The 15,532-nt window shown below is 41.8% G+C and overlaps 1 protein-coding gene across 1 annotated transcript; it reads right to left on the bottom strand.

The window, feature by feature from the left end:
• Positions 1-671: 671 nt before the first annotated feature.
• LOC115166707 (gamma-aminobutyric acid receptor-associated protein-like 2) lies at positions 672-13,946 on the bottom strand. The gene is made up of 4 exons (XM_029720423.1): positions 13,652-13,946; positions 11,535-11,590; positions 4,492-4,664; positions 672-1,262 (listed from the first exon to the last, which is right to left on the bottom strand). Exons 1-4 carry the CDS (start codon positions 13,683-13,685, stop codon positions 1,172-1,174), a joined length of 354 nt encoding a protein of 117 aa, XP_029576283.1. The 5' UTR covers positions 13,686-13,946; the 3' UTR covers positions 672-1,171.
• Positions 13,947-15,532: the final 1,586 nt, after the last annotated feature.

The raw sequence follows: 15,532 nt of genomic DNA, 5'->3' as shown, positions 1-15,532 counted from the left end.
TAACACAGTCTGTTACTTTATGAACTGGTATAATGCTGTAATAACAGTTTGTTACTTTATGAACTGGTATAATGCTGTAATAACAGCCTGTTACTTTATGAACTGGTATAATGCTGTAATAACAGTGTGTTACTTTATGAACTGGTATAATGCTGTAATAACAGTCTGTTACTTTATTAACTGGTATAATGCTGTAATAACAGTCTGTTACTTTATGAACTGGTATAATGCTGTAATAACAGTTTGTTACTTTATTAACTGGTAAATTGCTGTAATAACACAGTCTGTTACTTTATTAACTGGTATAATGCTGTAATAACACAGTCTGTTACTTTATTAACTGGTATAATGCTGTAATAACAGCCTGTTACTTTATTAACTGGTATAATGCTGTAATAACAGCCTGTTACTTTATGAACTGGTATAATGCTGTAATAACAGTCTGTTACTTTATTAACTGGTATAATGCTGTAACAACAGTGTGTTACTTTATGAACTGGTATAATGCTGTATTAACAGTCCTTGTTATTTTTTATTGAACCTTTATTTAACTTGTTTAACCTGTTTAATAACAGTCTGTGTTACTTTAGGGCTGGATCAAAACATTCAAACAGTTGTTCTCCAGGACCAAAGTGGAAGAATCCTGGTGTTGGTCAATAAAAACACAAGGATCATTCACATTTTTTATTGGTTAGGTCATCCAGCTACCTTACCGTTCAAATAGTTAAAATTATTTGAAATATAAATCTTCAAGGATAAAAGCCAAACTAAAAGTGAAACTTCAAAACAAACAAAAATATTATTTCACGAATGAAAAAAAAAACAACCTGAAAAGCACCTAAACTAAAGTAAAGCACAAAACATCAAACAAAAACAGTCATTCCAATTTGTATCACTATACATATCAAAATAATAATAATAAACATATTCATAAATGAATGTGTACAGCATTGATACAACATGAGCAGGAATAGATTAGACAGACTGGTGACATCATCATCATGGTGGTTCTCACTCAACTGATCACTCTCTTCATCTATTTATTTCACTTCATTTTCTCTGGGGTTTCCCAGGGCTTCTCCCAGGGGTGGGGTGGGAGTTAGGGTGGTGGGTGGTGGCCAGGTGTTGTATTCTGTCGTAAGTAAGGCGTATGATGATGACGATGGTGGGTCTAGACACCGAAGGTGTTCTCTCCGCTGTACGCCACGTATAAAAAGCCATCCTCGTCCTTCTCCTTCTCGTACAGCTGTCCCATGGTGATGCTGCAACGGGAGTCACAACAAACACAGAGAGGAGGAGGAAATGGGAGAAGTAAACAGACTGCGGCCCAAATGCCAACCTATTCCCTATACATGGCTCCCATAGTGCACTACATTTGACCAGAGCCCTATGTAGGGAGTAGGGTGCCGTTTGGGACACACTCCACAAGTGAACAGAGGGGATGGAATGTAGCAGTAGGTCTAAATGCTGCTTAGTGTTTAGTCACCATCAACAGAATGAAGTGATGTATCTGAAATACCAGTAGAATGACTGGTATCATCTAAAGGCTGTTTGGTAATGTCTGTTCATTGTTTACTGCTGTTGTGTTGATACGACACTAATAAAGCTTTAGGCAGAGATTCAATTCATAGAGCAGCGGGCTGTTGGACAGCTGACAATGTGGCTTTTAAAAAGGCATTTTACCCAACGTTTGCCGAGATCGCATTGATGGCTCAGTCTGAATAAACCTTTAAGGATGCTAGAACGTGGATCTAACATGGACCAGATTGAATATCGGCCTTCATTTACACCGCATTCAGAAAGTATTCAGACCCCTTGACTTTTTCCACATTTTGTTACGTTACAGACTTATTCTAAAATGGATTAAATAAAATAAAAACATACTCATCAATCTACACACAATACCCCATAACGCCACCAAGTAAAAACAGGTTTTTAGAAATTTATGAAAACGTATTTACATAAGTATTCAGATCCTTTGCTATGAGACTCCAAATTGAGCTCAGGTGCATCCTGTTTACCTTGATCATCCTTGATATGTTTCTACAACTTGATTGGAGACCAACTGTGGTACATTCAATTGATTGGACATAATTTATAAAAGGTACACACCTGTCTATATAAGGTCCCACAGTTGACAGTGCATGTCAGAGCAAAAACCAAGCCATGAGGTCAAAGGAATTGTCCATAGAGCTCCGAGACAGGATTGTATCGAGGCACAGATCTGAGGAAGGGTACCAAAAAACGTCTGCAGCATTGAAGGTCCCCAAGAACACAGTGGCCTCCATCATTCTTAAATGGAAGAAGTCTGGAACCACCAAGACACCTAGAACTGGCTGCCCGGCCAAATTGAGCAATCGGCGGGGAGAAGGGCTTTGGTCAGAGAGGTGACCAAGAACCCAATGGTCACTCTGACAGAGCTTTAGAGTTCCTCTGTGGAGATGGGAGAACCTTCCAGAAGGACAACCATCTCTGCAGCACTCCACCAATCAGACCTTTATGATAGGGTGGCCAGACGGAAGGCACTTAGACTCTCAGACCATGAGAAAAATGATTCTCTGGTCTGATGAAACCAAGATTTGGCCTGAATGCCAAGCATCATGTCTGGAGGAAACCTGGCACCATCCCTACAGTGTAGAATGGTGGTGGCAGCATAATGCTGTGGGGATGTTTTTCAGAAGCAGGGACTGGGAAACAGACTAGTCAGAATTGAGGCAAAGTACAGAGAGATCCTTGATGGAAACCTTCTCCAGAGCACTCAGGTACTCAGACTGAAGGTTCACCTTCCAACAGGACAACGACCCTAAGCACACAGTCAAGACAAAGCAGGAGTGGCTTCGGGACAAGTCTCTGAATGTCCTTGAGTGGCACAGCCAGAGCCCTGACATGAACCCGATCGAACATCTCTGGAGAGACCTGAAAAAAGCTGTGCAGCAATGCTCCCCATCCAACCTGACAGAGCTTAAGAGGATCTGCAGAGAAGAATGGGAGAAACTCCCCAAATATAGGTGTACCAAGTTTGTAGTGTCATACCCAAGAAGACTCGATGCTGTAATCTCTGCCAAAGGTGCTTCAACAAGTACTGAGTAAAGGGTCTGAATACTTATTTCAAATACTTCTTTTTGATAAATTAGCAAAAATTTCTAACAAAACCTCTTAGCTTTGTCATTATGGGGTATTGTGTGTAGCTTGATGAGGGGAAAAAAAACGATTTTATCAATTTTGGAATAAGGCTGTAAACGTAACAAACTGTAGAAAAAGTCAAGGGGTCTGAATACTTTTCCGAATGCACTGTATTTGTGTATAACTAAAGCTAAAGGATATCCTGTGGGAGCAGCGAACCAGTCGTAACCCAGCAGCCTCTAGTATCCGTGGTTTCAGACCAGGACCTGGATGCTGTGTCTTATTGAGGAAGAGACAAAGGGCATTGAGGTCAAACTATGAACCCATGAGGAGTGGGGTTCATATTCCTGTACCAACATTGTTGCCATTGGTACCAGAATAAATCCCTTTAGAGCAGCTGGTGTGTGAGCTTGTCTATATCTATAACTCATGTCCCAGGTTAACCCAGTTCTAACCCAGGTTGTCTATATCTATAACTCATGTCCCAGGTTAACCCAGTTCTAACCCAGGTTGTCTATATCTATAACTCATGTCCCTGGTTAACCCACCAGCTTGTCTATTTCTATAACTCATGTCCCAGGTTAACCCACCAGCTTGTCTATCTCTATAACTCATGTCCCTGGTTAACCCACCAGCTTGTCTATCTCTATAACTCATGTCCCTGGTTAACCCACCAGCTTGTCTATCTCTATAACTCATGTCCCAGGTTAACCCACCAGCTTGTCTATATTTATAACTCATGTCCCAGGTTAACCCACCAGCTTGTCTATCTCTATAACTCATGTCCCAGGTTAACCCACCAGCTTGTCTATCTCTATAACTCATGTCCCAGGTTAACCCACCAGCTTGTCTATCTCTATAACTCATGTCCCAGGTTAACCCACCAGCTTGTCTATATTTATAACTCATGTCCCAGGTTAACCCACCAGCTTGTCTATATTTATAACTCATGTCCCAGGTTAACCCACCAGCTTGTCTATCTCTATAACTCATGTCCCAGGTTAACCCACCAGCTTGTCTATGTCTATAACTCATGTCCCTGGTTAACCCACCAGCTTGTCTATGTCTATAACTCATGTCCCTGGTTAACCCACCAGCTTGTCTATCTCTATAACTCATGTCCCTGGTTAACCCACCAGCTTGTCTATATTTATAACTCATGTCCCTGGTTAACCCACCAGCTTGTCTATATTTATAACTCATGTCCCTGGTTAACCTGGTTAAACCAAGCCTCTAGTATATTTGCTCTGTGTGGTCAGTGTCTGACAACATCAGTGGCTAAAAGCAGTGTTTTATCTATTTAACTTGGGGAAATATTGTTCTAAAGTGCCATTTCAGATTGTTCCACTGAGTGCTTAGAGTTCCGACCTGGACTGAGGCACGGTCTTATCAACGAAGAGGAAGATGGCCTTCTCCGACGGCAGCTGGATGCGTTTCCTGATGATCCACATGAACTGGGCCACCGTGATGTCAGAGGGCACCAAATACTTCCTCTTGTCGATGTCCACAATCTGAGACCCAGACACCTTCTCCACGATCACCTACAAACAGACAACACAGAGTCATGTCATATTGGATGTTTATAGTGTTCACATAAATTCCCCTCCTGGAACAATAAAGATTTACTGAACTGAAAACTATGACAGTGTAGGGATGTGCATCTTTCCCAATCAAGACGATTCAATAGACATCTAGATACAGGGACTCCAACACCATAGAGGAACCATATGTATCTAGATACAGGGACTCCAACACCATAGAGGAACCATATGTATCTAGATACAGGGGCTCCAACACCATAGAGGAACCATATGTATCTAGATACAGGGGCTCCAACACCATAGAGGAACCATATGTATCTAGATACAGGGGCTCCAACACCATAGAGGAACCATATGTATCTAGATACAGGGACTCCAACACCATAGAGGAACCATATGTATCTAGATACAGGGGCTCCAACACCATAGAGGAACCATATGCATCTAGATACAGGGGCTCCAACACCATAGAGGAACCATACGTTTTAGTTTGAAACGATTCGGTGCGATTTGGTTCAATGGATTATAATTTGTTGCATAAAAACACATTCATTTTCCATTCTGAATTAAAAATCTGCTGCTGATGGTGCAGCGGTCTAAGGCACTGCATCTCAGTGCAAGAGACGAATACTACAGTCCCTGGTTTGAATCCAGGCTGAATCACATCCGGCTGTGATTGGGAGTCCCATAGGGCGGTGCACAATTGGCTCAGCGTCATCCAGGTTCAGCCGGGGTAGGCCGTCATTATAAATAAGAATTTGTTCTTAACTGACTTGCCTAGTTAAATTAAAATTTAAAAAAAGGTTTATTAAACGAGCTGGGCTCTCTCTGATCTGGATCTGTCTGAGCTGACTTGTGTGTGTGTGCATAAATGATGTATGTACTATGTAGGCACCTGATCTGAGCCATAAGGGAGACTAGGCATCTACCACTATCAGATTGGGGGGGGGGGGGGCATTGTAGCCTGATTTGTCTCCCTACGTTAGTCCTGAAATCACCATCACCCACTAATTCACATTCCATGTTTTGCTGATGAATTTTTCAACAGCAGATAGATAACAATAACCTGGCAAATGACATAGGTTGTCCCTCAACTAATAAAGCCTACTATCCAGCCAGGTCCCCCGTGAGACAAGTCAGTATTTGACGTCTATCCATGTCTGAGGACGTCAGGACGTGGAAACCAGCCACTAGGGGGGCAACGGTGAGCGCTGTCACCTTCAAGAAGGCTTTGGTTTTGCTAAGGGTGTTGTGGACGGGGCATACCTTAAGCATCTACCTCTGGTTCTGAAGGTTGCATGTTCAAATCCAGCGATAGAAAGTTGTTTTATCTGTTTGTTTTAAGCCTATCCAAAACCTTAATGCCTAACCTTAAGAATTTCTGAGTTAATGTCTAAACTTAACCTTAGAACGATAGCGCAGTAACAAAACACCTTGAAATTGTACGTTTCAGAAACATGGATGAATGTCTAATTCTGACATGAGACTGTGAGAGTTTGTTGATAATATTACGGAAGCCATTTTAGCATTTTAAATGCTGAAAGTGCCGCGCAGATGTGCAAGATCCGGAACAGGCCGTCTGCCTTCGCGTTGGTCAGCGTGTGAAACGGGGCACAGTGCACAGCTCGACCAGGCTACTGATGTTCGGGATATGTAAAATGACTTGTAGATCAATGACTGTCAACGCAGTTACAGTCACTTCAGAAAGTATTCGCTCCCCTTGACTTTTTCCAAAATGTGTTTTCTTACAGCCTGAAGTTAAAATAAATTAAAGAGAGATGTTGTCACTGGCCTACACACAATACCCCATCATGTCAAAGAGGAATTATGTTTATCGAAATGTATTTTTTTAAATTAAAGCTGAAATGGCTTGAGTCAATAAGTATTCAACCTCTTTACTGGCTAGCCTAAATAAGTTCAGGAGGAACAATGTGCTTAACAATTCACATAATAAGTTGCATGGACTCATTGTGTGCAATAATAGTGTTTAACATGATTTTTTAAATGACTATCTCATCTCTGTATCCCACCCTCTGCCCCCAGCTGTGCTCTGGACACCATATGTGAACTGATTGCCCCCCATCTATCTTCAGAGCTCGTGCTGCTAGGTGACCTAAACTGGGACATGCTTAACACCCCAGCCATCCTACAATCTAAGCTTGATGCCCTCAATCTCACACAAATTATCAATGAACCTACCAGGTACCACCCCAAAGCCGTAAACACGGGCACCCTCATAGATATCATCCTAACCAACTTGCCCTCTAAATACACCTCTGCTGTTTTCAACCAAGATCTCAGTGATCACTGCCTCATTGACTCCATCCGTAATGGGTCAGCGGTCAAACGACCTCCACTCATCACTGTCAAACGCTCCCTGAAACACTTCAGCGAGCAGGCCTTCCTATTCGACCTGGCCCGGGTATCCTGGAAGGATATTGACCTCATCCCGTCAGTAGAGGATGCCTGTTTGTTTTTTTAAATGCCTTCCTCTCCATCTTAAATATGCATTCAAGAAATTTAGAACCTGGAACAGATATAGCCCTTGGTTCTCTCCAGACCTGACTGCCCTTAACCAACACAAAAACATCCTGTGGCGTTCTGCATTAGCATCGAACAGCCCCCGTGATATGCAACTTTTCAGGGAAGTTAGAAACCAATATACACAGGCAGTTAGAAAAGCCAAGGCTAGCTTTTTCAAGCAGAAATTTGCTTCCTGCAACACAAACTCAAAAAAGTTCTGGGACACTGTAAAGTCCATGGAGAATAAGAACACCTCCTCCCAGCTGACCACTGCACTGAGGATAGGAAACTCTGTCACCACCGATAAATCCACTATAATTGAGAATTTCAATAAGCATTTTTCTACGGCTGGCTATGCTTTCCACCTGGCTACCCCTACCGCGGTCAACAGCACTGCACCCCCCACAGCTACTCGCCCAAGCCTTCCCCATTTCTCCTTCTCCCAAATCCAGTCAGCTGATGTTCTGAAAGAGCTGCAAAATCCGGACCGATACAAATCAGCCGGGCTAGACAATCTGGACCCTTTCTTTCTAAAATTATCTGCCGAAATTGTTGCAACCCCTATTACTAGCATGTTCAACCTCTCTTTCGTGTCGTCTGAGATTCCCAAAGATTGGAAAGCAGCTGCGGTCATCCCCCTCTTCAAAGGGGGACACACTCTTGACCCAAACTGCTACAGACCTATATCTATCCTACCCTGCCTTTCTAAGGTCTTCGAAAGCCAAATCAACAAACAGATTACCGACCATTTCAAATCCCACCGCACCTTCTCCGCTATGCAATCTGGTTTCAGAGCTGGTCATGGGTGCACCTCAGCCACGCTCAAGGTCCTAAACGATATCGTAACCGCCATCGATAAGAAACAATACTGTGCTGCCATATTCATTGACCTGGCCAAGGCTTTCGACTCTGTCAATCACCACATTCTTATCGGCAGACTCAATAGCCTTGGTTTCTCAAATGATTGCATCGCCTGGTTCTCCAACTACTTCTCTGATAGAGTTCAATATGTCAAATCGGATGGCCTGTTGTCCGGGCCTCTGGCAGTCTCTATGGGGGTGCCACAGGGTTCAATTCTTGGGCCAACTCTTTTCTCTGTATACATCAATGATGTCGCTCTTGCTGCTGGTGAGTCTCTGATCCACTTCTATGCATAGCATTCTGTATACTTCTGGCCCTTCTTTGGACACTGTGTTAACAACCCTCCAGACAAGCTTCAATGCCATACAACTCTCCTTCCGTGGCCTCCAACTGCTCTTAAATACAAGTAAAACTAAATGCATGCTCTTCAACTGATCGCTGCCCACACTTGCCCGCCCTTCCAGCATCACTACTCTGGACGGTTCTGACTTAGAATATGTGGACAACTACAAATACCTAGGTGTCTGGTTAGACTGTAAACTCTCCTTCCAGACTCACATCAAACATCTCCAATCCAAAGTTAAATATAGAATTGGCTTCCTATTTCGCAACAAAGCATCCTTCACTCATGCTGCCAAACATACCCTAGTAAAACTGACCATCCTACCGATCCTCGACTTCGGCGATGTCATTTACAAAATAGCCTCCAATACCCTACTCAATAAACTGGATGCAGTCTATCACAGTGCCATCCGTTTTGTCACCAAAGCCCCATATACTACCCACCACTGCAACCTGTACGCTCTCGTTGGCTGGCCCTCGCTTCATACTCGTCGCCAAACCCACTGGCTCCAGGTCATCTACAAGACCCTGCTAGGTAAAGTCCCCCCTTATCTCCGCTCACTGGTCACCATAGCAGCACCCACCTGTAGCACGCGCTCCAGCAGGTATATCTCACTGGTCACCCCCAAAGCCAATTCCTCCTTTGGCCGTCTCTCCTTCCAGTTCTCTGCTGCCAATGACTGGAACGAACTACAAAAATCTCTGAAACTGGAAACACTTATCTCCCTCACTAGCTTTAAGCACCAGCTGTCAGAGCAGCTCACAGATCACTGCACCTGTACATAGCCCTTCTATAATTTAGCCTAAACAACTACCTCTTCCCCTCCTGTGTTTATTTATTTTGCTCCTTTGCACCCCATTAGTTCTATTTCTACTTTGCACTTTCTTCCACTACAAATCTACCATTCCAGTGTTTTACTTGCTATATTGTATTTATTACTTTGCCACCATGGCCTTTTTTGCCTTTACCGCCCTTATCTCACCTCATTTGCTCACATTGTATATAGACTTATTTTTCTACTGTATTGTTGACTGTATGTTTGTTTTACTCCATGTGTAACTCTGTGTTGTTGTATGTGTCAAACTGCTTTGCTTTATCTTGGCCAGGTCGCAGTTGTAAATGAGAACTTGTTCTCAACTTGCCTACCTGGTTAAATAATGGTGAAATAAAAATAAATAAAAACATAAAATTATCTGTAAGGCCCCTCAGTCGGGCAGTGAATATCAAACACAGATTCAACTACAAAGACCAGGGATATTATCCAATACCTAGCAATGAAGGGCACCTATTGGTAGATGGCTGTAAAATATATATTTTTTAAATAATCAGACATTGAATATCCCTTTGAGCGTTGTGAAGTTATTAATAACACGCTGGATGGTGTATCAATACACCCAGTCACTACAAAGTTACAGGCGTCCTTCCAAACGCAGTTGCTGGAGAGGAAATAAACTGCCCAGGGATTTCAACACGAGGCCAATAGGGACTTTAAAACAGTTACAGAGTTTAATGGTTGTGATAGGAGAAAACTGACGATGGATCAATAACATTGTAGTTACTCCACAATACTAACCTAATTAACAGAATGAAAAGAAGGAAGCCTGTAGAGAATAAAACTATTCCAAAACATGCATCCTGTTTGCAACAAGGCACTAAACTAATACTGCAAAAACTGTGCCAAAGCAATTAACATTTTTGTCCTGAATACAAATTGTTATGTTTGGAGCAAATCCAATACAACACATTACTGAGAACCACTCTCCATATGTTCAAGCATAGTGGTGGCTGCATCATGTTTGCTTGTCATCTTTAAGGACTAGGGAGTTATTCAGGATAAAAATAAATGGATGGAGCTAAGCACAGGCAAAATCCTAGAGGAAAACCTGGTTCAGTCTGCTTTCCACCAGACACTGGGAGATGAATTCACCATTCAGCATGATAATAGCCTAAAACACAAGGCCAAATCTACACTGGGGTTGCTTACCAGGAAGAGAGTGAATGTGAGAAGCCGAGTTACAGTTTTGACTAAATCTTCTTGAATATCTATGGCAAAAAATGGTTGTCTAGCGATGATCAACAACCAATTTGACAGAGCTTGAAGAATTTTGAAAGAATAATGGGCAAATATTGAAAATTCAAGTGTGCAAAGCTCTCAGAGACTTACCCAGAAAGACACACAGCTGTAATCACTGCCAAACGTGATTCTAACATGTATTGAATCAGGGGTGTGAATACTGTACTTACGGGGAAAAAAACAATTAAATCCATTTTAGAGAAAGGCTGTAACGTAACAAAATGTGTAAAAAGTCAAGGGGTCTGAATACTTTCCGAATGCACTGTATGTCTTTATTTCCTTTAAATTAGAAAAAATAATAAACATGTTTTCACTTTGACATTATGGGGTACGGTGTGTAGATGGGTGAGATTTAAAAAAAAAAAATAATAATTACATTTTGTATTCAAGCTATAACAACAAAATGTGGAATAAGTCAAGGGGTATGAATACTTTCTGAAGGCTCTGTACATGCAATTTGACACGAATGATGAGCTGCATTTTCAGAAGTTAGAAAGATTATAATATGATGCAAAATTAAAAAGTGAACCGGCAATTCCTAATGTTTTCTGACCGATGTGCTGTGCTACATTTGGATCGCTTTGGGGTCCACTTGCATCTTAAACATTTGAATTGGAGACCGATGTGCATCGGTGAATCGTTACAGCCTGATGAGACAGGCATATAAATTCAATGTTATAACGATGCATGAACCACTTTATAAAGTTATTTTACCAAAAAGATCCCGCTGTACCTAATATCATGAATAACCATTAGACGTAGGAGTTACCATAGTAGGGCTCAGGGCTAAATGGACATTCCTTCCGTCCCTACAGAATTAGGTAAATCAATTTTAGTTTTTTGCAACTTACTTGGAATAATATGCCTCTAGGGCAATTCAGACTGATTGAGGACCATTTTACTGAAGAATGTGCTTAGTTTCTATTATAGTGTTATGTATATATGTTTTGCATTTCATATTGATGTGTTTATTTTCATCTGTAAAAGAGACATTGGTCTCAGCATAACTCCCTGTCCAAATAAAGGTACAACAATACATCCACACCCAGTGAAAACCCGTCTCACTCACCGGAACCCTATCTGGGTACTTGCTGCGTATTTTGGCCGACTCTATACACCGATGTTCTGTTGAGAAGAAGAGATGGATTGAGAGATGTTATGAATGGCCCACTCTATACACCGATATTCTGTTGAAAAACAGAGACGGATTGAGAGATGTTATGAATGGCCCACTCTATACACCGATATTCTGTTGAAAAACAGAGACGGATTGAGAGATGTTATGAATGGCCCACTCTATACACCGATATTCTGTTGAGAAGAAGAGATGGATTGAGAGATGTTATGAATGGCCCACTCTATACACCGATATTCTGTTGAAAAACAGAGACGGATTGAGAGATGTTATGAATGGCCCACTCTATACACCGATATTCTGTTGAAAAACAGAGACGGATTGAGAGATGTTATGAATGGCCCACTCTATACACCGATATTCTGTTGAAAAACAGAGATGGATTGAGAGATGTTATGAATGGCCCACTCTATACACCGATATTCTGTTGAAAAACAGAGACGGATTGAGAGATGTTATGAATGGCCCACTCTATACACCGATATTCTGTTGAGAAGAAGAGATGGATTGAGAGATGTTATGAATGGCCCACTCTATACACCGATATTCTGTTGAAAAACAGAGACGGATTGAGAGATGTTATGAATGGCCCACTCTATACACCGATATTCTGTTGAAAAACAGAGACGGATTGAGAGATGTTATGAATGGCCCACTCTATACACCGATATTCTGTTGAAAAACAGAGACGGATTGAGAGATGTTATGAATGGCCCACTCAATACACCGATATTCTGTTGAAAAACAGAGATGGATTGAGAGATGTTATGAATGGCCCACTCTATACACCGATATTCTGTTGAAAAACAGAGATGGATTGAGAGATGTTATGAATGGCCCACTCTATACACCGATATTCTGTTGAAAAACAGAGACGGATTGAGAGATGTTGTGAAGGGTGTTACACTGTCATCAGTACAGTAGTACAACATGTTTCAAATCCTCCTAGCTACAGGGAGGACAGGCGTTTTGCTCCAGCCTTTACTCTAAACCAGCTGATTCAGCTAATCAAGAACCTTAAGAGCAGCTTAGATTAGTAGAACAGGCCGGTGGGTTGCCCCCTTGTCCTACTCAGTTCACCAAAGAGCAAGTTCTGTCCCAAATGCCCCCCTATTCCCTGTGTAGTGCACGACTTTTATCCAAGGCTCTGGTTAAAAGTAGTGCACAATATAGGGAATAGGGTTCCATTTGGAACACACACTCTTGGGAGGCTGTGACAGGAGGATCAACATTTGAGGAGAGGTCACATGACGTTGCCTGACCGGGATCCACAGGCATCAGCAGCAGCTGTTGGACACCAGATGCACTCTGGGTAATCACTGGCAAAAGCTGCCAATTCACTGGGATAAATACGTCAATATCTCCTCTAGGCTACTTCTCTATGTGTCAATCTAACACATAAACCATTACAGGTGTGGCCTATATCCAAAATATGTAATAAAACGGAAAAGAAAACTCTGGAATAATATTTTTAGGAGACTTTTGTTAAAAGATATAAATAGTTTTTGCTATGTTATGTAAGCATATTTCAGCCGTATAACGTTATCACAATAATAACCTAATGTTCAGGGGATGACATGCGTCAGGAGCAAAGAATGATTGAGACATTTGTCCAACTGTTTGTTAGAACGAATAGGCCTAGTCCTATTTGATATGATCTATTTACTTTCAATATCACTATCATATCAGTTGTCATGTCAATAGGAACGACATGTCCCGATCGAGGGGATTCAAAATGAAAACGCATAAGCACATTTAGCCAATTAAACAACCAATCCATATGCAATATTTGACTAATGTCTTTTGAACAAGACATTAAGTGACGTCGACATACAATTTCGATGAACTTCGTGATGTTATTTTGTAACCAAAGGACTCAACAACATCTGAGCCGCTAGGCCACCACAGTCAGCCAATGTTAGTGCAGAAAAGTAGCCAATCATAATCAGCAATTGCCATTTAAAAAAAAGAAGAACGCAGAGTAGATACATATGTGCTCCTATTTTGACAATTTTATTATGTGCCTGTTATGAAACAAGTAACCCTCTTACCCAGGGAATGATCCTCTTTGAACATCCATTTCATGGTGGCTGATTCCGGGAGAGTTTGCTCGACGCGCAGTAAAATCGTAGAGGGTTGGTGAGAAATCAGACCGTGAAAAAAAAAAAAAAAAAGATTGCTATTGCTGTATCCTAAAAGTCCAAAACAATGTAAAAATGTTGACCAAGCGCGTCAACAATGGAAGCAAAACAAGTCTCAGTCGGCGTCGGCGCTGCCCCGGCGATGACGTCACTATGGGACCGAACCGTCGTATCGCGGCGGAAGGAGGCTGATCTGAATGGGTGCGGTTCAGAGACACACATGCTGCGCAGAATATCAGATCACTTAACAACGCCTCGGTGTTTTAACGTCCGATCACCAATCCACACGATAAAGACGTAGCTAACAGTCTGCTATAACCTGAGCCGGCCTGTGCAGAGTTTGTATCTCTGGAACATATCTAGGATCTCAGTCTACTTTCGGTCCTTTTTTTTTTTTTTAAACGGTACTTGCTGTTCTGGATCATTCCAACTCGACGTTACCCCTTGAATTTACATTTTAAATGGTTAATGTTAGCTAAGGGTTCTGGTTAAGTTTAGGGTAAGGGTTAGGATTTAGGGTATGGACGTCCCAAAGATCCCGGATAGCATTATCTTTTTAAAAACATGACAGTCTGGTCTAGTTGATGAGCAAGTGATTTGTCCTAGAAACACCATTAAATCTCCATGAATCCTCTCTATTTCCTCCCCCTTTTCATGGGATAAAGTATGGCATTGATTCACATAGGAATATCATAGATATGTTGTTTGGGTGGAATCCCACTAGAGAATTACATATGGAATCATACACAGAGTGATTGAAATAGGATTCCAGTGGACACACTCGTATTCTGGGCCTTTAAAGTAGGCTTCAGTAACAGCACATGGAGTTTCCTTTATTCAGCCAATCTCCATCAGCAACAGAGAATCTGTAGCTGGACGTTTAGAAACAGTTTCATCCCTGCTCTGATTGGACTGTTGTCATCATGTGAAGGTCATAACGCAGCTCTATTATTTGTCACTAATTGTTTTATTAGAAGTAGGTACGATAGTATTGGTTGTATAACATATACAGATATTGAGATATCAGCAGTGCTTCAGTACATAGTGATACAGAATGAGGATAATACAACACACCACAGTCATCTATTATTATTATTATTATAATACAGTACCTTACAGTATAGTGTGTGTAGTTGACTTGCCAACCGCTGTAACAATTGCTGTCACCAAGATTTCCAGGAATCCAGGTTGGATTTCCTGCTTATTCCATCCTGATTCCCAGAATCTTCCAACTGGGATTTCTGGAAAACTTCAAGCATTTTATGGAAAGTTTCCAGATTTTTGCCCTTTGACATAATCCAAACTGTTTTCTGGTGAATTAGCGTGATCATGCGATAGCTCACCCTTCTGTTTCATCTGAAGGAAGCCCTGAGATCAGGTTGGGTCTACGAGGTTATCAAAACGGTGTATGCACCACAGGAGGTTGGTGACACCTTAATTGGGGAGGATGGGCTCGTGGTAATGGCTGGAGCAGAATCAGTGGAATGGAATCAGTGGAATGGTACCAAATACATTAAACACGTGGTTTCCATGGTTTCCAGGTGTTTGGTGCCGTTCCATTTGCTCCGTTCCGGTCATTATTATGAGCAGTCCCCTGTGATATGTACGTGTTGATGTCAAATGGCAACCCCATTATCAACCAATCAGGAGTTCTGGAAAACCTGGGAATTTGGGGAAAGTTACTAGAGTTTTACAACCCTAGTTTTGTTGATGTCAAACAGTTTCCCCTTTATTATCCTCAGCCTTCAGCTGGTTATCAGAGGGAGGGGTTATCAGCCTTCAGCTGGTTAT

This window comes from Salmo trutta, chromosome 29 (assembly GCF_901001165.1).
Source record: "Salmo trutta chromosome 29, fSalTru1.1, whole genome shotgun sequence".
In the NCBI taxonomy this organism is placed as follows: domain Eukaryota; kingdom Metazoa; phylum Chordata; class Actinopteri; order Salmoniformes; family Salmonidae; genus Salmo; species Salmo trutta.
Note: the sequence above shows the minus strand (reverse complement) of the source record. Positions and strands in the feature narration are given on the sequence as shown.